The sequence below is a fragment of the Dermacentor andersoni genome, chromosome 4 (genome assembly GCF_023375885.2).
Source record: "Dermacentor andersoni chromosome 4, qqDerAnde1_hic_scaffold, whole genome shotgun sequence".
In the NCBI taxonomy this organism is placed as follows: Eukaryota; Metazoa; Arthropoda; class Arachnida; order Ixodida; family Ixodidae; genus Dermacentor; species Dermacentor andersoni.
The window spans coordinates 105,100,597-105,121,319 of record NC_092817.1 but is presented as its reverse complement, the minus strand read 5'-3'; the positions used below and the strand labels follow the sequence as shown (position 1 = coordinate 105,121,319).

Here is a 20,723-nt window from a genome sequence, read left to right as displayed (position 1 = left end):
CGGATCGAGTGGATCGAGAGCCACGAGCAGCTCCAAACTCTTGTCGGCCGAAACTGCGGCCCTTCAGGCTCTCGAAAATAAGGTGCAAATTCAACAAAACACGTTGCACAATCAAAACAGTCAACTACAAAGCCAACAGGCCCTCATCGACAAGCTAATCCAATGTCAACAGATACAGCAAGACAACATAAACAGGCTTCTACAAAAGTGCGAGGAGCAAAAAGGTATCATTGATAAACTGCAACAGAGATGTACGAAAGTCCACGAGAACATTGCACAGCCGCGACCCTCACTTCCCGACGCAGATGTTCAATCCGTAGTGGACGCAAGATTCCATATCCTCCAAGACACTCTCATGAAAAGTACCCACGACACAATTGAGAAAATCGTCCAGGCAGCAATAACGAATTTCGCCGCAAGTATAGCCAATAAGGTCACCACGCTAGACGCCAAGGTGGATGGACTTGCAGCGCAACAAAACAACTTCATAGCCCACATCAAGAAGACGTACGTAACAAAACAGCACCTCAACACATCACTAAATGACATTCAGCCCGACAGAAAGCGGCCGCGAGCAAATGACCGAAGTGCCTCTCGTTCAGTTTCACCTACCCGCGAGCGCCGGCAGGGAACAGAAACAACCGAAGATGGCGGTCCCTAATCGCAGGACTACAAATGTGCTCTCGACTCTCCGCATATGGCAATGGAACTGTCGTTCCTATCGACCACGGCATGCTACCTTACAAGAATTTGTCAAGCAAGACCCACCCGACCTCATAGCGCTGCAAGAAACAAATACACAAAACGTCCGGCTACAAGGGTACAACGCCCACGTACAAACAAAACGCACGGCAATTCTAACCAAGAAGAATCTCACTGTACAGGAATTGGAACCCGTCAATACACCGATCGAACACACCTTCATCGAAATCATACCGGAGAGGAAATCGCTCAAGAGCGTATTTGTAGTCAATGTGTACAGCCCTCCCAGAGACCCCCTTTCAGACTTCGACCACCTTGTCCGAGAAATTAAGAAGCGCACCGATGGTCATCAGGTCGTTATAGTAGGGGACTTCAACGCCCCACACACGGCCTGGGGATACCAGACCACCACGAAGAAAGGAGCCCGAGTGCACGACACTGCACAACAGCACAGACTCACCATATGGAATGACCCACTCCAAACAACGAGGATAGGTAATAGTGTCTCCAGAGACACAAACCCGGATCTCACTTTCACGCTAAACATGCCCTCGGCAGAATGGAGTCGACTCCCAGAAACCCTGGGCAGCGATCACCACATCCTCCAACTAACCGTGGCTCACACTCGCAAGCCCGCTAGGCTTGGAACGGCCCGGGTAACGAAGTGGAAGTCATTCAGAGATGTGCTAAATGTCGAGACCACCATCGAGAACATAGATGACTGGCTGAAGAAAGTCCTCGACACAGCAGAACGCCACACGAAAACAATACAGCTGAATGAAGTAGTGCCAGCCGTCGACACGCACCTCCTCCACCTCTGGGAAGCCGGAAGAGCTCTCCTCAAGAGGTGGAAGAGACAGAAGTTAAACAAGAAATTAAAGAAGCGAATTGCCCTCCTCACCGAGCAAGCACAGGCATACGCGGAGAGATTAGGAAGACAGAACTGGCACGCATTTTGCGACAAACTCCAGGGAACCCTGAGCACAAAGAGGACGTGGCATCTCCTGCGCGCCCTTCTCGACAACGGCCCTACGAAGACGCAGCAGCGACAGAACCTCTGTAGGCTCGTGCACAACCACGCCGGATCGGAAGAGAACCTCCTCCGAGAAATTCAGAAGAAGCTGTACAGCGACCCACCCGTTAATACGACGACACATGACAAAGCTTACGGTGGGAAACCAAACCCCGACCTTGACCAACCCTTCACGCATGCTGAACTTTCTGCAGCACTATCGACGCTCACCAGAAACACCAGCCCGAGCAAAGATCGGATCATGAACAAGCATCTTCGGAACCTTCCGCAGCAGGCTACCGCAGCCCTGCTCCAGTACTTCAATGCATGCTGGGAGAAAGGAGAGCTACCGGTTGCCTGGAAGCACTCGGAGATTAGCATGATCCCCAAACCAAATAAACAGCTCAGCATCGAGAATTTGCGCCCAATTTCCCTTACCTCGTGCGTAGGGAAACTTTTCGAGCACATGATTCACAACCGGCTAACCTCGTACCTCGAAGACAACGGATATTTTCCAAACACTATGTTCGGTTTCAGGCAGAACCTGTCAACGCAAGATGTCTTCCTTCTACTCAAGGAAGAACTCATTGACCACCTGAGTACCAGAAGCAAATCATCGATTTTAGCCAACGACGTAAAGGGAGCTTTTGACAACGTCAGTCACGAAGCTATCCTCTGCAACCTCGAAGACCTGGGCTGCGGTTGTCGGACATACGACTATGTCAGGAATTTCCTCACGGGCCGCACGGCCACAGTTGGAATATACAACCTGCGCAGCGACAGCTTCCGACTACCGATCAAAGGCACCCCGCAGGGTTCGGTCATGTCGCCGTTGCTGTTCAACGTCGCAATGATCAAACTACCCAGCCTCCTCGACGTGATACCAGACGTAAGACACGCTTTCTATGCAGACGATATCACGTTATGGACAAGGGCTTCAAACACTGGAACACAAGAAACATGCCTACAGGAAGCAGTAGATACCATCGAGAGCTACTTGCACAAATGCGGCCTCCGCTGTGCTCCCGAGAAGTCCGAACACCTCGTCCTCAAGTCAAGAACGAGAGGCAGACCACCCGGGTACGATGAACCCGATCCTAACGTCACCCTCAATGGAACGCCCATTCCAAAAGTGGAAACCCTACGAGTTCTAGGGCTACACATACACAAAGACGGGTCCGGGGCGGCCACCCTCCCGCGACTACAGCGAACGCTATCACAGCTCACGCATCTCGTCAGGAGAGTTGCAAGCCATAGAAGCGGACTTAAAGAACAAGACACTCTACGCGTGATGCAAGCACTCCTCACCAGTCGAATAACATACGGCACGCCCTACCTCGCGCTGAAGAATGTAGAGGTAGAAAAAATTAACATTCAAATACGGAAAGCCATCAAAATCGCCCTGGGCCTACCATTTACGGCTTCGACTACAAGACTGCTCAAGATGGGCGTACACAACACCTGGCAAGAACTAGCTGAAGCTCACAAAGCCAGTCAATTAGAACGACTGAAGCTCACGCCCACCGGAAGATCAGTGCTGCAACGGCTGAGCTACGGTGAAACCTTTATAGCCACCACAGACCGAAAAGAAAGAATTCCTTCAAACCTCCGCGAATCCCTGTCCATAGCCCCAATTCCACGCAACATGCACCCCACGTACCACAAGGAAAGAAGACAAGCCCGAGTGGATGCTCTACGGCGAAGACACAGGCAAGATCCGGACGCCAGATACACCGACGCAGCCAAATACCCGCAAAGAAACGCTTACGCCCTGAGCGTCGTAGATTCTCAGGGCAGAGAGCTAGCGTCTGCCACAGTCCGTGCTCAAAACCCCGAGACTGCAGAAGAGACGGCGATCGCCCTAGCAACTACCACGTGCATGGTCGCAGCTGTCATCTTCTCCGATTCTCAAGCAGCCGTCAGGAACTACGCTAAGGGTCGCGTATCGACAGAAGCACTGAAGATCTTGAAGCACCGCAGTACGCCGATCCCCTACACCTGCGTGACATGGGTTCCTGGGCACGAGGGGCTGGAGGGGAACGAAGTGGCACATGCCGCGGCCCGAGGCCACACCTGCCGGGCCAACCCTTCCTACTCTCGAGACGCCCGGTCTGAGTCAGCGGAGGCAGAGACCGTACCCATCACGTACTCAGGGATCCTTCAACATCACAGGCTGGAACGCAGGGTGTACCCACCACCTCACCCAAAGCTCAACAAAGAAGAAAGCACTATACTCAGAAGACTGCAAAGTAATACTTACATCCACGGAATCATCATGCATAGACTGTACCCAACGCTACAAGGATACCACTGTCCAATGTGCGGCGTACCGGACACCTTAGCGCACCTGATCATCGAATGTCCATGGCATCTAGACAAAGACGCATTGCCTTCACCGAGAGACTGTTACAACGCCAGACAAAGCGAAGACCTCATAGAAACGTGGGAGGCCAAGCTCGTCTCCGAGGACCTGGAACAACAACGACGCCTCGTCGCCAGGGCCGAGGAGGCAGCGAAGGCCAGAGGGTTCCTGGAATAAGGAGACCTCCCACCGAGAGTAGAACCGGGGCTTACTCCGGAACACTGTTTCCAAAATAAAAGTTTATTCCTCCTCCTCCTCACCCTAGTACTTTTATGATACCACAAAAAACGTGTGGCCACGCATTTTTAATACCTAGTCAAGCTAGCCAAGGAAAAAGATAAGTATTTTATCCAAGATGGCCGCATGCTCTTTACGAGCCGGGTTATAAGGAACCGGCTGGCGAATGCAGCTTTCTTGTTGCACTTAGAAGTGAAAATTCACTTGTTAAACATTCATATGTAAAGTGGTGCCAGCTGGAGCGTTTTATATATTTATACGCTATTTTAATTCGCTTGTTGCGAAGGGTTTAACGGGAAGGGTTCTGGGAGCTCTAGTTATGTAGACATAAACGTCGGGCTGTGCTGCCGCCTGCCACCCCCGTGTATATAGGCACATTCATTGCGACAGACGCAGACATCGTCTAGCTTGTTCTGTTTTTCTATGTCGTCAAGGGCTTCCCAGGCTTCCTTGATTTTTCGTAGATGCTCAAGCATTCATGCCTTGGGCTTGGAGGCTCGAATAATCATGTTAGTCCATTTTTTTACGCCAGTTGTTACTGGGAGCGCTTCCTGCTTTATATAGCTTTTCACTGGGTTCTTGAGGATTTGCTTTTGAGCGTGTAGCGCCGAGACGTGACAGATAGATGATAAAATAAATTTACAGTAAGGATCAAGGCAAAGATAGTGTTTACGAGCGAGCACTTATATGCGTCAATATGATGCGCGACTGTCGCCCGCGCGTCGAGAAAATATATTGGCCTTGTTGATACTTCCGGTGGGACATAATTGCCGGTAAGACAACACTCTTTAAAACATCCGTGTCGTCCCGCCTGTGTCGTCGTGATTGTTTTTAGTCGTTCTGTGATTTTGTGCCCGTCGTTTCAGTGGCAATTATGTTTCACATTGAGACAAGAAGCTAACCAAAAGGTGCGCCTAACGTGCGCTTTGTGCCACTGTGCACCGATAGCCGAAGTTGGGTGTGTGTGGAAAGTTCAAAGGGTGACGCGGCTCAGCCTTGGCTCAGCCCGGGGAAATACTCTACGCACCCTTATGCGCCCCTACGTGCGGCGCGCTGGCAGATCCCAAAATTACCCACAGCGCATCCCAAGGGGAGTGGGAGGCGCCATTGTCGTCGTGTCAAGCTTGTCCTATTGCGGCCGCCCCCAAACTAGTTTGTCGTGCAGGGGACGACTGCACCGACAGGGAGGGAGATGCGACCATGAGCGCGTGAGAGTGGTGGTCCAAGAAGAGATCGGGGCTCTCTAGCTCGAAGTGTGCTTAACGCCAGGCATGCTAGACGGGCCATCTGCACCCTGAGTTTAACTTTATATGCCTCGAAATAAATAGAGTACATGTAAATGTAAGCGTTCTTCAAAAACGATAAGGTTGAATGGTTGAGTGCAGGTGGTTGGCCAATGCCAACGACCTGCAGCCACAGCAACCGGCGCAGACTACCTGTATTTGCTGTGCGTTTGCCATGTACTCAACTTGCTGCTAATGCTGGAGACATCAATACTCCTTTTACACATTGTTGCTCAGGATACGAAATCGCATACTATGCTTGAAACCATGCCGATTCTCTTATCAGCGGCACAAGTTGCACACAACCGAGATTTAAGCGAGGACACTTGTGAGATGTTTACGCTTGTCACGTGCGCTGCTGTGGTGTCATTCGACAGGCGTAAAAAGAGTGAGACGTAAGGTGTCCAAGATCGCTCTCAGTGCCAATATTAGGGTCGCCCAAGGCTGGACAAAAATACTTTGGAACTGTGCCATGATATAGATACGACATACTATTGGAATAATTCTATCCGATACGTTATACTGGGGGTTTGTCTTCGGATAAACTGCGACAGAATAATTATTCAGTAGTCATAGCTACACTGTGGTTCTACGGTAACTTTAGAATATGTTTCTTGAAATTTCCTAGCTAATATGAACAAACTTCCTTCCTCTATATTTTCTCTATTAAAGTATGAGCTTTATTCGACATTATAGCAAAGTACACTGTCACCATTCTGCCACATCTTATGGATCTTGCAGTACTTGCATCAAATCAAGGAAGCTACGCGGTGCAATCAGCAGTTTTTTTATGCCGACACTATAATTCATACAGTGTACTGGCCCCATGATTAAACCTAAAGGAGATTAGCGTCTTATTTGGCGACGCATATGCTACTAGCATAGTTTGGTTACTGCGCCACATCAGACTTAACAAGACGCCCTGAATAGGTGGCTACGTGTTTTATGATCTCGTAACAATGTGTGTGTATATATATAATACGTCGCGCTAGGGTAACTTTCTTATGCAGGAGTAAGTGGACCGGAATAAAAAAAAAACTACATGGAAGGTCTGCACCAGTGTTTAGAGTGCGCTTATTGTTACGTGTAGGTTAAAATTCAAGGTGTAGGTTGGGAGTGAAGATTATTAACCTTTGGGTTGTAGCAGGAAGCTACAAAGAAAACTAAAATCGACTTCTCAGAGAGGAAGCTTCGCGGTTGAGGTAAAATTCATCCTGGTGCGGGGACGTTCAGTGTACCGGCGCTTCGAGTTGTGGATTAGTTCGGCCTCGCTCAGTAATATCTTGTTCCTGCTTAACTCAGACTCCTGCTTAGCTCCGACGCTTCAGCGACCACCCTGTAAAAACGTTGGTTGGAAATATGCGTTAATGGGGTGGAGAGTAACAGGGGAAAAGGCCGGTAAACCTGATGTCACTGACGCACAAACTGTGTATTGAATAAGCGTGAGATTTAAGAATACAACCTTGGAACTACAATGAACATCAATCATTGAAATAAAATTTGGCAGTCTTTATGATAATCGAAAGCGCTGCGCACAACTATCCGAAACCAAATCAGGATGTCTGATTCTGAGAACGCAGTTTACTGGCGAAAATTTCTTGATGATGACTACTCATACGTAGCGCGTGGAAATAGCGCATGAACAATTAGGAAGCCAAGGTACCTATCCTGATGCGTGAGAAAACGGACGTAGTTATCCTATGAAATAGTTGGGGCTTTAAAGACAGTAGGCTTAAAGTGAATAAAACAGACATGACATAGGATAACAGTAAAAGAGGGTTGGAGTCGTATAAGTGTTGCACGAACATTATGGAGAGAGCAAGCTCCACGTTTTTTAGACACTCTCCGCTGTTGTCTAATCGTGGCAGCAGTCATGTTCTTCTGACTTATGAATTGTGTCCAGATCATTTAGGATGGACATGTGGCCAAGTGCGGCGCAGCTACTGATAAATAATCATGCAACAAAGGCATTTTTTGATGACGTGAATTGAAACTGCGTAGCAGTGCGCACAGAGAAGTATTACATCTTAAGATATAGCGTTAGCCAGGTGACATCGGAGAGTGGAGCAAGTACGATAAGACAACGTTTTGTGTTTAGTGCCCGCTTTTGCTGCTTTGGATTCTATTTCGGAGCTTCTGTGAGAGCATTAGGCAGTGATTTAATCGGCGCTTGTGAAGCGCACTCGACGCACTCAAAATTGTTCCAGGCAGCATGCTTCTGCACTGTTCCTGGAACCGAGATGGCTTTAACACCCATGTTCAGTCGGAATTTCTCGAAATTGAATTTGCGAACACAGTTTCTCAGAAAAAAGATAAGATTTTAGTAGCGGCTGACTTAAAGTTCGCTGTTACAGCATGCTTCCTAATGACAACAATAAAATTTTGTTTGCGGAATAATAAGTATTCATCAAACTGACCTTATTTATGTTAGTTAAGCTGACTGATCGTATGCTTCTTAAAGGAATCATGACAATCACTATTACTTTTTGTGCACTTTGTTTCTTGTTTTCCATATTCTAGCACTATGCGGCACCCCACTTTCTTAAGCCAAGAGAAGTGGCCTGACGCTCATCAATCGTTAAATTTGAAGGAGGAGGGGGTAAGGAAAAGAGAATGCAGTGATCCTAACCAGAAGTGTGTCTGGTTGGCTGCATTATACTCTGTGGAGGCGAAAGAGGGAATAGAAAGATGAGATAGAGAGAGGAAAGGGGTGAAGGCGCGGTAAGCTCGCGCACGCATGCACAGGACCTGAGAAACTGAAATTCATTCACACAGGCCAGTCACCCTCAAGGAAGACAAAAGTGCCTTCGCAGCTTCGTGCGAGTTTCTATAGCGGCACTTCGTTGTGCGTTGATTCCTGGTCATGTTGCGTGATTAGTAATACGAGCACATAAAACTGCTGTCTCCAGAAATGAGCTTTAATTTGTATCACCTAATTGCCAGGCTTCAGACACTTTGGGTGTGTACGTGGAATTTGCGGTAGGTGTATATATTTATATTGATGTATTGAAAATACTGATACAGATACACGTTTTGTTGGACGCACGAGTATAAGGAGGCAGATAAAAATATCCGAGGACTATCTTAAGTTCACATCTTATCTAAGATACGTGTAACTTCAATATTGCACAGCCCTGATAATCAACACAAACGGAGATGCTTGCAAAGCCTTGGGGCCATAAATTGCCTTACGCGTTAGCGTCATTACCACTTCTTACGTGCTACTGGTGCATCTAACAGAATCATGCAGTTGCCGTGAATTAGGGCAACCGCAAAGGAGATAGCATTGACAGACGGTGGTCGTTTATCACAAAGATGACCAATCACACGAGTTTTTATTGATGACAAGACCATTACTACACCTGAAGCCATTTCCCTCAGATTATCGCACAAGTTTTCTCGTAATTAGCATTTTATAAAGGCATAAGAATGCGGTAACGTTTCACGTGAACTGTAGTGATTGTGTCTAGCAATAAAGCCTAAGCTACAACTCGCGAAGGGAGCACCTGCTCATATTTTTCAAGAAAACATACAGGCTGCCGCAGCTGGGCACCCAGCATGTCTGCCTGCTTATTTTCTTCTTCTGCGGCATTCACAAGGTAGTAAAATATCTTGGCAGAGCTTCAGTAGCATGCACACTTCCAGCCAGCAATTGACAATCATTTGCATAAGTAATAATTTATGTAAGTGAACAGCCAAGTAAACGGCAGCCAGCCGCGCACCCTCTAGCCAAACCTCGCCACCGTGGAAAGGAGCAGCACACGTTTTTTTTCTTAAATATTATTGATATTTTTTAATTTTTTTTATCGCGGCTACCTCTTCTATAGTAGGCCGTTACTTCTATTTCAGCCTACTACTCTAGGTTGAAGTTTATGAGCATCGAACCTATTTTGGTTTGGTGTATATCATTTGGGTGCCTCCGACAAGTGCATTACATAGCTCATAATAGGTTTCCTTCAACTGCGCAGATTTCCTTCTAAAAAAAAAAAAAAAACTAGATATATACCGCTGCAGCTTTGTGGTACGCCCTCGCCGATGATAACTCGTTTAATATTACTTCCTCCACATAGCGGATTTCCGCAGGTATAATCAACCAAATGTTCTCTTATGTGTTTGTGCCGAAGCTCATATAGGCTTGCGTCATACTAAGGGCTTCAACTGGTGAAGTGTAGATATAGTAACGCTTTGTGGGCGTGTATTGAGAAAGCACTCTGGCGGTCGATGTGGTAGTTATTGCATACCTGGCTAGTACATGTATTGTGAAAAAGCCTGTCGAAAGCAATGCATAAAAGCATCAGTGGATTTCACCATCGAGGGCTGTTGAGTTCTTATAGAATGGAGATTGCTACGTGAAAGAGCACAAAGAAGAGGAGCACCATCAGCGCAAATTGAAATTTGAGAAACCTCAAAGTCCACACTTCCTTGATTTCACCATTCTTTTACGCTTTCAGCACCGGTGGCATTGAAGGGTCCTGCACGGAATGGCGGAAATGAAAAATCATTGCGAAATCGCAATGGAGCGTGTGCCCGGTGAGCACCGAAGTAGTCGCGTAAAAAGAATTCGTCTTGTTCCCTTCTGACTCTGAGCTTAAAGGTCATCCCCTGCACATCTCCTTCCCATTGTCAACGTGATTGGCCTGTTTAGATGGAATATTAAAGAAAGGCATCCTATCTCATTGAGTGCTTATCGGTGCCAAGAGTGTACATGAGTGAAGCACACGCACACACACACGCACACGCACGCACATATATATATATATATATATATATATTGTCATGATGCACTTTGGGCTGTAGGCGTTCGCGACTTCAACGATAGAGCAGCGAGAGGTAGAACAGCCGATCGAGCACCGAAACGAGGTTTGTCTATCTCGTCGTCTTTTTCTCTCTCATAGCCACAGCACTACTGCTCCTTAGTTCACAGTACAGTTATCTCCCTCGCGGAAAAGGAAGCCGTCCCGGTGACCTACGGATGGGACAGCACCGACGAGTCATAGTACGGCTTTAGACGCTGGACATGCACAATTTCACGTCCTCGACGGCGATGATCCAAAGGTAGCTCGAGGGTTTCCACGATATAGTTGACTGAAGACGTTTGATTGATCACGCGGTATGGGCCCTGCTATGTCGACGCGAGTTTCGGTGACAGTCCAGGGATAGGGGCTGGAACCCAAAGCCATACTAGCAAGCCAGGAGCATAGGATAGAGGGGCATGGGAAGTTTCTCGATGGTGCTTCTGGCGTTGCTGCTCTTCTGCCGTAAATATACGGGATAGCTTGCGACACTCTTCTGCGTGTGCAACAGCTTCGGATAAGGTAGTGGTTTCCGTGGTGTCAGGGTGGTACGGAAGGATAGTATACATTGTGGAAAAACGTTCGCGTCCGTACAGGAGAAAGAAGGGCGAAAATCCGATGGTAGTCTGCGCGGCGGTATTATAAGCGTAGGTCAGAAATGGTAGAACATGGTCCCATTTGCTTTGGTCGGATGAAACACATGGCCAGCATGTCACCAAGAGTGGGATTAAAGTGCTCTGTCATGACATTTGTCTGCGGATGATGTGTAGTAGTGGTACGATGAATAATGCGGCATTCTTTCAGGAGAGCCTCGATGACGTCGGAGAGGAAGACGCGGCCTCTGTGACTAAGTAATTCCCTGGGAGCTCCATGGCGAAGGATGATGTGGCGTAGAAGAAACCAGGCGACATCATGTGCAGAAGCACTGGACGAAGGGGAAGTTTCCGCATAGCGCGTAAGATGGTCGATGGCCACGATTACACAGCGATTGCCGTCTGATGTGGTTGGCAGACGTCCATAAACGTCGATGCCTACTCGATCAAAAGCACGTGCTGGGCAAGGCAACGGCTGCAATGGGGCGGTAGAACGACGAGGGAGATCTTCGCGGCGTTGGCAAACGAGGCAGGAGCGGAGATAATGACGGATGAATCGATACATTCCCCGCCAGTAGTAACGAAGGCGTAGACGCGCGTACGCCTTTAGTACACCTGCATGCGCGCACTGGGGGTCGTGGAGGAACGCTGCAAAAATATCCAAACGCAGATGCCGAGGGATCACAAGCAACCATTTGCGGCTGTCCGGGAGGTAATTACGGCGGTACAATAGCCCGTCGCGAATGGAAAAGTGATGTGCTTGGTGACGTAATGCGCGATTGATAGTGGGTGTCAATGGGGTGGATAAGAAACTCAGCATAGGCACTATCCATGGGTCTTTCCTCTGCTCCAGAAGAATGTCTGTGGCAGCAAGGGAAGGCTCGGACAATGAGGCCTTCTGGGAGCTATCATCGTTTGTTAGTGTCGAACGAGATAAGGCGTCCACATCCGTGTGTTTTCGGCCAGAACGGGACAGTACTCGGATGTCGTACTCCTGCAGTCGAAGGCCCCATCGAGCAAGACGACCGGATGGTTCTTTTAAGGACAACAGCCAGCACAGCGAGTGGTGACCAGTTATCACATAAAATGGGCGGTCATAGAGATACGGACGGAATTTGGTTATGGCCCAAATTATAGCCAGGAATTCTTTTTCTGTTACCGAATAGTTCAATTCGGGTTTAGTGAGTGCACGACTGGTGAAGGCGTTGACGTACACATTGAAGCCAGCCTTTCTCTGAGCGAGGACGGCACCAAGGCCGACGCCACTGGCCTTGGTGTATTTCAGTTGGAGCGCTCGGGTCGAAATGGCACAGGATTGGTGGTGCAAGAGACGACGCAGCTTTGTGAATGCGGCATCGCAATCCGGTGACTAGGTCGAAAGGTTGTGGCCACCACGAAGAACTGCGTTAAAGGTGCTATTATGGTGGCGAAATTGCGGATGAAACGGCGGAAGTATGAAGCTAACCCAATGAAGCTGTGCAGTTCTTTCAAGGTCGTTGGTCGCGGAAACTGGGCAACAGCTTGTAGTTTCGCCGGATCAGGGAGTACACCTTCTTTCGACACGACATGGCCGAGGATGACCAGCTGACGGGCAGTGAAGCTAGGCTGGAGGCCAGCATTGGCGATGCACTTGAGGACGCGTTCAAGTCGAAATAAGTGGGAAGGAAAAATTCGCTGAAAAGATGACGATGTTGTCCGGATAACACAGGCATAGCTGCCATTTGAAGCCGCGAAAGATGTCCATCATTCTTTCAGATGTGCCAGGCGCGTTACACAGGCCAAATGACCATCACGGTGAACTCAAATAAACCGTCAGGTGTGATTAAGGCCGTTTTTGGACGGTCTGATTCAGCCACTGGCACTTGCCAGTACCCGGATCGTAAGTCTAAAGATGAGAAGAATTCTGCGTTGAAGGCAGTCTAGCGGGTCGTCAATACGGGGTAGCGGATAAATGTTCTTGCAGATGATCTTATTGAGTCGCCGGTAGTCGACGCAAAAGCGAATTGTGCCATCTTTCTTTTTGACCAGCACTACAGGAGAAGCCCAGGGACTGTGCGAAGGTTGTATGACGCCGCGTTGGAGCATGTCTCCAACTTGCTCAGTGATGATGCTACGCTCCGTGGCGGATACACGATACGGCTTATGGCGTAAAGGCGCATGGTTGCCGGTGTCGATGTGATGGACAACAGTGGAAGTACGGCCTAAGCGAGATTATTGTAGGTCGAATGACACGCGAAAGCGGTCAAGGAGATCGACGATCTGGGCGTGCTGACCTGGAGTGAGGTTGGGATCAATACATTGGGAAAATGTTGGGTCACACGGCGGCGTGGGAGGAGAAACTTGAAGGGCCAGAGCGTCAACCGGAGGATAAGCAGGGTCGTCAGGCACAACGTAAAGGAAGCTTGGTTTGATTTCGTCAGCATAACCAAGGCACTCATCCTGGAGCAGGCTAGCAGGGCAAGGAAACAGGTTCGATACATAAAGTGCGCTGGAACCTTGATGAATCGCAAGAAGGGCAAAAGGAAGCAAGAAGGGATGACGGCGAGCAACAAGCTTACACGGCGTGAAAAGAACTGTGGAGTCGGAAAACCAACGCAGGAAACGGGTACAAGTGCGGCAGAGTAAGGAGGAATCTCGGTGTCGGGGGTGACGAGCACACGACCGGAAGCGTCATCAGTATCTTCAAAAACGGTGAGGCCGAATGGCGACATCGTGAGTTCAGCACGGGCACAATCTATAATGGCATGATGAGAGGACAGAAAGTCCCATCCTAAAATCATGGCGTGGGAGCAGCGAGGCAGAACAACGAACTCAACATGGTAGAAAGTGCTTCTTATAACAACATGCACGGTACATTTCTCTAAGGGTTCAATTGGCACAGCGCTTGCTGTACGTAATGAAATGGCAGAATATGGCGTTGCGACTTTTCTAAGGTTAAGACGAGGCTGGTCCGAAATCACTGATATTGCTGCTTCTGTGTCTACAAGCGCATGAACGGCAATGTCTTCTGGGTAAACTTCAAGGACGTTCGTAGGAAATAAATGAGGTCGTGAGGAGTTCGTTTAGATCGCAGCTATTGCCTCCGGAAGTGCGGTCCTTAGTTTTCCTCTCGGATAGTTTCAGGTCGACGGATAAGCGGCGACAGAGAACGCCGACAGGGAGACAGGAGGCAAGGCTTCGAAGGGCTGAGCGGCAGAAGTGGAACGGTTCGGAGAGTAGAAACCTTTGCTTTGTGCCCTCGGAGTATCCGAAGGATGCCATCTGCGCCGGCGCCAAAACCGTGCTACATTCCCAGGTAGGCCACATGAATAACAGATAGGCCGGTTGTCATGTGTGCGCCATGGATTGAGAACAGCGGGCGGAGACCGATGGAAATATTGGCGAGGTGGGCGCACGGGCTGCAGTGGTGGCCAGTCGCTGCTTGTAGGTGCATATGTTGCAGCCTCTTGCGGAAGTGAGGGAAAGGCGCTGGGAAGTCTGGATTGAATAGCTGCAGACGGAGGCCTTGGATTCGCGACAACGGGAGCGTACGCAAGTGGAACAGGCTCAAGAGGCGGTTGATAAGCAAGTGGTACGGTGTTAGCGACTTGTTCTTGTATCATCTGACGGAGATCGGCAGAGAAGGGCTACTCTGACGCTGAACTGACTGGCAGAAGAGAGAGTTGGCGTGCCACTTCTCGCACAAATTGCTTGATTTGGTCGAACGCAAGGAGGACACCATCAAGGATACCATCACTCAGAGCTGAAAGCGCGACGTCCGGAGCGAGAGCGCGGCGCGTAGAAAGTCGTTTTCGTAGCTCCTCATAGCTCTGGCAAAACGTTATGAGGTCGCTGACCGTCTGAGGATTGTTTGCCAAGAGCATTTGGAAAGAGTCATCTTCTATGCCTTTCAAGAAATTCTTGACCTTGTCATCTTCGGTCATATCTGGGTTGATTCGTCGGCAAATGTCAACTACATCTTCAATGTAGCTGGTAAAGGTTTCGCCCTTTTGTTGGGCACGACAGCGAAGCTGTTGTTCAGCCCGAAGTTTGCGCACAGCAGAGCGACCGAAGACGTCTTGAAGTATCGTTTGGAATGCTATCCAGGTAGAAAAGTCAGCTTCGTGGTTTCGGAATCAAAAATGGGCGACCCCGGAGAGGTATAATGGTACGTAACCAAGCTTGTCAGCTTCAGTCCATTTGTTGTGGGCACTCACTCGTTTGTACGATGACAGCCAGTACACTACGTCATGATTATCAGTTCCATTGAATATGGGAGGATCCCGTTGGCGTGGCGCACCAGGATAGACTACTGGAGGTATATATATATATATATATATATATATATATATATGTATATATATATATATATATATATATATATATATATATATATATATATTAGTAAAGTGGGTAGAAAGAGCGGCGTAATTCTTTTATGCGACAGGCGCAATTGTTACATCATTTTCAAAAGATCATCGCGTACAGTGTGTGTAGGAAAGAAGCGGTGGTGTACCTAATTAGAGTATATTGTAAAATTGGGCATTGCCATTCTCCAAGATTATGTCCATGGTTACATGTATGGAAAACAGAAAACCAAGGATGATAGCGGACAATAATAAACTCACGCAGTTATGTTTGCTCTATTCTTATCTTGTTCTTTTTTTCGTACCTGCGCACATCTAACTGTGGATTCATGCCGACTAACAAGTTAGATTTGACTGCTTATATAGAATCGGTGCCATAACGTGGTGTAGCATATTTTCTCAGTCAATTAATTCATTGCCTACTTTTTTGCGACAGTATTTCTTTGTTTTTGCTATGTACGTGTCGGGGCATGCCACGTAATACGGAAGCAGCAGTTATGCAGTTGAACATCATCCCAAAACAAAATTCGGTCTGAAGGATGTCGTGTGTGTAGGTCCCCAGATAAATTTCGGTCACCTAGGGTATTTTAACGTCCGTGTAAGGTCGCTCTGATTGTTCGTGTTCTTAAGTGTCACGAATCGGCCACGTGCTGTGTGTATAGAGAGGGGGTTCACTTCCCCCCCCCCCCCCATGTCAGCGGGGCAACCGTTTCTGTGTTATGTGGGGTCACGGACCGCGCGGTGTTGGGGGACGCGTCGCGGCAGGAGCCAGGCGGGCGAGTGCCGATTCCGGGAAGTCGGTATTGTGCGCAGGGTGTTGGCAGTCCGCCGACGGTCACACAAGTCCACACAGACCAGCCTTGAAAGGGACCTCTGTATATGGTATTGTGGCTCTGGCGCCCGAGCACCTGACTAGTTGGAGGCGCCGCCGAGGTTAAGAAGGGCTTAGCAACCTTGACCCTGTGCCGCGCGTCCGGAACGCAATCGCCAGCCTTGTTGTTGGGTGCGACTGCCTGTGTGGTGTAGAAGGCCAGCTTACAGTGCACGCTGTAGGGATGCGGTGCACACGTGAAGAGTGCATTCGGACGGCGGCGTCTTGTAAACGCGCACTCGGAGAACTTCGTCTTGTAGACAATAAGTTTGAAGGACAAGGAGGGCCATCCGTCTGCCACACGGCCAAACTTTGAGTACAGCGGCACTACGTGGTGTCGATGCCCCTGCTTCCGAGACATTTGCGGCCTAGACGCCGTTGGGATTTGAGGCGGTCTAGCGATAACTTGTTCGGGCCTGGCGTGTTTTGCTGAGCCCGTCACTAACTACGTAGAAACGAGAGGGCAACGGAGTTTTGCGGAAGAAGGAAAAGAGCTTTGTTTTTCAATATGTTCATTTTTAAGAGTAAGCCCATCCCTGAGGGTTGTGGCTTAACAAACGGTTGACTCTGATTGGCAACTGAACCTGTGGGACGGGCCAACGGCCCTACCGCCTTTTTTTCTTTGTATATTTGGGCTATAAAAATCGGGACGACATGCTGTCCCTCAGACTTGGCCGAAATCAGGATTGCTGATAGATCAGTGAGCCTCCGTACTATGTACGTTAAAACGGGTCTGGGCTCTAACAGTCATTAAGACAGTCGAAGAGTGAGACTTTGTTTCTCAATTGTTCATGCTTGTAATGTATTTGTTTTACCTGCCATGTATATAGAAAAGTTCAACTATAAATATTTCTTGTACATCTGACCTCATCGCTTCCTGCCTGCGTTTGATCAACAACTGCCGATCATCGTCCGAGAAGCTTCAAGTTCCAACGGTGAAGCGAGGACAGAGAACGAACGAAACTTTATTGGCGCAGCACGACAGGATCGGCAAGCCCCACAACGAGCAACGAGCAGCGAGCCAGGCACAAGGCATCGGAGGGCCACCAGCCAATTCCGCAAGGGTTGCAATTCATCTGGACGAGGACGTCAGGCGGCGCCCCCAGCAGCAACGGGTGAGCGGGATTCCTTGCGTTTTGTCTAGGTTGGCATGGCTGTTGTTCAGTGAGGTTAATGGTGTTCACGCGCAGAACAGCAAATTTGATTGAGGCTGACGTAAACATTGATACGGCATCTGAACAAAGAGAGGGTCAGAGACGGCAGGAACTACAACGCGTCGGAGAGACCGAGTCTGAGACGTCGGATACCGAAATGGATAGTGAGACGCAAGACGCTTCGCAGGCTCCGAGTACGACAGATCCAGAGGCCATGGCGGTGAGACGCCTGGAGCTGGAGCTGGAAAAGGTTCGCCTACAGCTAGAGTGCGAGCGCATTGCTCTACGGAGAGTGGAGCTTGAGCAGTCGGGCAGGCCGCCTTCGGTGTCGGAAGGAAGCGATCTCCGCCGTGCTAGCACGGATGGAATATCACAATGTGCTAAAGTGCTTAAGGCATACCGGTTGCCGTGTGACGCTGACGTTCCGATATGGTTTGATGAGGTTGAAAAGTTGTTTTCATCTTTTCAAGTACCAGAACACAGCCGTGTACATTTGATCATGCCTGCACTGACCGAGCGGGTCCGTTATCTGTTGCGTAGCCTGAATGATGAGGAATGTACAGATTACGAGACTGTAAAGAAGGCAGTACTAGATGAACTTAAGCTCACGCCAGCTGAATACTTGGGGAGGTTTGAAAGGGCATCGAAACGAAAGGAGGAAACTTGGGCTCAGTTCGCGTCTCGCGCTAGAACTTATTTGGCCTATTACCTTCAATCTCGCAATGCAAACACAAAAGAAGCTATGACGGAGCTTATGGTCGCTGACCGTATGAAAGCCAGTATAGGCTCAGAAGCCCTGGAATATGTTCTTTTGCGGGAGGGCGAAGAGTGGTTTAAGCCAGTGGAGGTGGCAAAAGTGCTGGAGACTTTCGAGCAAGCTAAAGGGAAAGGACGAGCAACTAAGCCAGCCGCAACAGCCTCACTGACGCAGCAAGCAAAACTAGCTAGCCCGCAGAGGACAAATTTAAAATGCCACGTGTGTCATATACAGGGACACCTAGCCAGAGACTGCCCAAAAACTTCAGATAAAGAACAACAGGGGAAGGCACCGACTGTGCAAAAACAAAGGGTACAGAAGGTTGCTGTTGTAAGTGAAGAACCTCCACCAGAGCAAGAAAGGGTGCTTAGCGCTAGAGTAGAAATCTTAGCTCAAAATGCTAGCTCAGGGAGGTCAAAGCTGGACCTTATCCCTATCATGTGCGGGGATATAGCAACGGAAGCTGTATTGGACACAGGTAGTGAGATAACGGTCGTCCGTAAAAGCATGCTGCCCGTCGGTTTACAGGAGCCATCGGGAACAGTAAGACTCGAGTCGGGATTCGGAAAGACCATTCGAGCTAACCTAGCTACGCTGCCCGTGGGCATGCATCGCCCGGGGGCTGTGATACAACCGCAGAGGATCGATCTGGTGTGTGCAGTTACAGACGAACTTGCAAAGGGGGTTGACTGTCTGTTGTCAAAGGAAGATTGGGAACTACTGCAGGCGCAGGAAAAAGACGAGTTTGGACGAGAAAATATTCCGCGGGTAGCCAATTCCGTGGGAGTCCGATCAGTCGAAATAGTCGATAACACTGAGCCAGACTGCGGTCTAAGTTGCGTAGAAGCGACAGACAGCATCCCCGCATTGCAAGAGAATAGTTTGATACAAGATGCCACTGGGGCGCCCAGTCAGCGGGAGAAATTTCGAGCTGCTCAGCTTGCCGATGAAAGCCTGAAAAAGGCCTGGAATGATGCGAGAAACGGTAAAGCTGGCATGTTCGTGTCAGATGGACTTTTGTACCATTGGGATTCCTTAGCGGGAGTCAAGGTCAGACAACTGGTCCTACCAGAAGAAAAGCGCAATGAGGTATTGCAGCTCGCGCATGAGTCTGTGGGGTGGACACTTAGGGCCGAAAAAGACAAAGCTCCGGATAAAGTACAGTTTCTTCTGGCCAGGAATGGAGAAGGAAATCGCTGGGCATTGTCAGACCTGCCACCAGTGTCAAACACATTCAGGTAGCCGTCAGAGCGATAAAGTCCCCATCACGCCGCTTACGCGACCGGAGCATCCATTTCAGGTGGTCAATGTGGACGTCATTGGGCCTATTGAGGTGCCATCTGCGAGGGGCCACAAGTATGCTTTGTGTCTTGTCGATCTTTGCACGAGATGGCCTGAGGTAGTGCCGCTCCGATCCCTGACAGCGAGGGCCACATGCGAGGCTTTACTGGAAATTTTCAGTCGTACTGGAGTGCCGGAAACGATCTGTTCAGACCAAGGCACGAACTTTAAAGCTCAACTGACACAGCTAATGTTAGAAAAACTGGGTTGTTCACCCAGGTTCTCCACTGCCGAACACCCTGAGAGCAATGGAGTGGTTGAGAGATAGAACAGAGTCCTCAAAAATATGTTGTATCATGTAATGGAGCGGGACCGAAGAAACTGGGACAAGCTCATCCCATTTGTTCTGTGGGCTTATCGCGAAGTGCCGCATGATACCACCGGGGTGGCGCCGTTCAGGCTATTGTACGGTAGAAACCCAAATGGGCCCCTATCAATATTGCAGCAAACTTGGACGGGTGAGATCGCGGTGCCCTCAACTCTGAGAGAGAAACCTGCCAAGTATTTGCAGCAGCTGCGGGAGCAACTAGAACTAGCCGCGAGTGTAGCTGAGTTGACAAGCACCGAGCGCCAGAGCAAATATGCTGAAGCTTACAATAGGAGGGCACGGACTAAAGAATTTAAGGTCGGGGACCAAGTACTCCTCTTTGACACAGATCGGGCAACGAAGATGGCTGCCAGGTGGTTGGGTCCTTTCACAGTTATTGGGAGAGAGAGAGAACACTCGTATCGCTTGCAAATAAATGACAGAAAGACTTCGGTAGTACACGCTAACCGACTCGGGCCGTACTACGCTAGAGTGAGTCATGTGGGGGTAGTGTTCGAGGAAGACGGAGAATTTGGTGAGGTGGAATACGCGCCGCAAGCTGTATGCACTTCAGTGAGCGAGCACGCAATAACTGAAGACAAGCTAGCTCATTTGGGTTCAGATGCGCGCACGGAAATCGAGGCGGTATTTGAGAAACATCACTGCGTCTTTGACGGAAAGCCTGGGAGGGCGCAAGTAGGGCGGCACCGCATCGAACTGGAGGAAGGATGTAAACCAAAGAGGACGTTTCCTTACAGAGTCCCCGAACTACTAAAGAAAGAGGTTAGTAGGCAAGTGAAAGAGCTTGTTGAGTTGGGCCTGATATATCCTGTGGAGAGCGAATTTGCACACCCGGTTGTGTGTGTTGGTAAGAAAGACGGGTCAGTGCGCATGTGCGTCGATTATAGAACGGTTAATGCCGTGACCAGGGTAGATGCTTTTCCAATGACCAATCCACGGGAGCT

The 20,723-nt window shown here is 49.2% G+C and overlaps 1 protein-coding gene across 1 annotated transcript; it reads left to right on the top strand.

Annotated features, from left to right (window-relative positions):
• The first annotated feature begins 12,548 nt into the window (after positions 1–12,548).
• LOC140217050 (uncharacterized) lies at positions 12,549–19,352 on the top strand. Its single transcript, XM_072287474.1, has 3 exons — positions 12,549–12,603; positions 17,120–17,224; positions 17,563–19,352. Exons 1-3 carry the CDS (start codon positions 12,549–12,551, stop codon positions 19,350–19,352), a joined length of 1,950 nt encoding a protein of 649 aa, XP_072143575.1.
• The last annotated feature ends 1,371 nt before the right edge of the window (positions 19,353–20,723 follow it).

Coding starts and splice junctions, on each gene's coding strand:
- LOC140217050 (XM_072287474.1), top strand. CDS start 12,549: ATGGCCGAGGATGACCAGCTGACGGGCAGTGAAGCTAGGCTGGAGGCC. Junction 12,604..17,119: donor TAGGCTGGAGGCCAGCATTG/GCGATGCACTTG, acceptor TCGTCCGAGAAG/CTTCAAGTTCCAACGGTGAA. Junction 17,225..17,562: donor AGCAACGAGCAGCGAGCCAG/GCACAAGGCATC, acceptor CGACAGATCCAG/AGGCCATGGCGGTGAGACGC.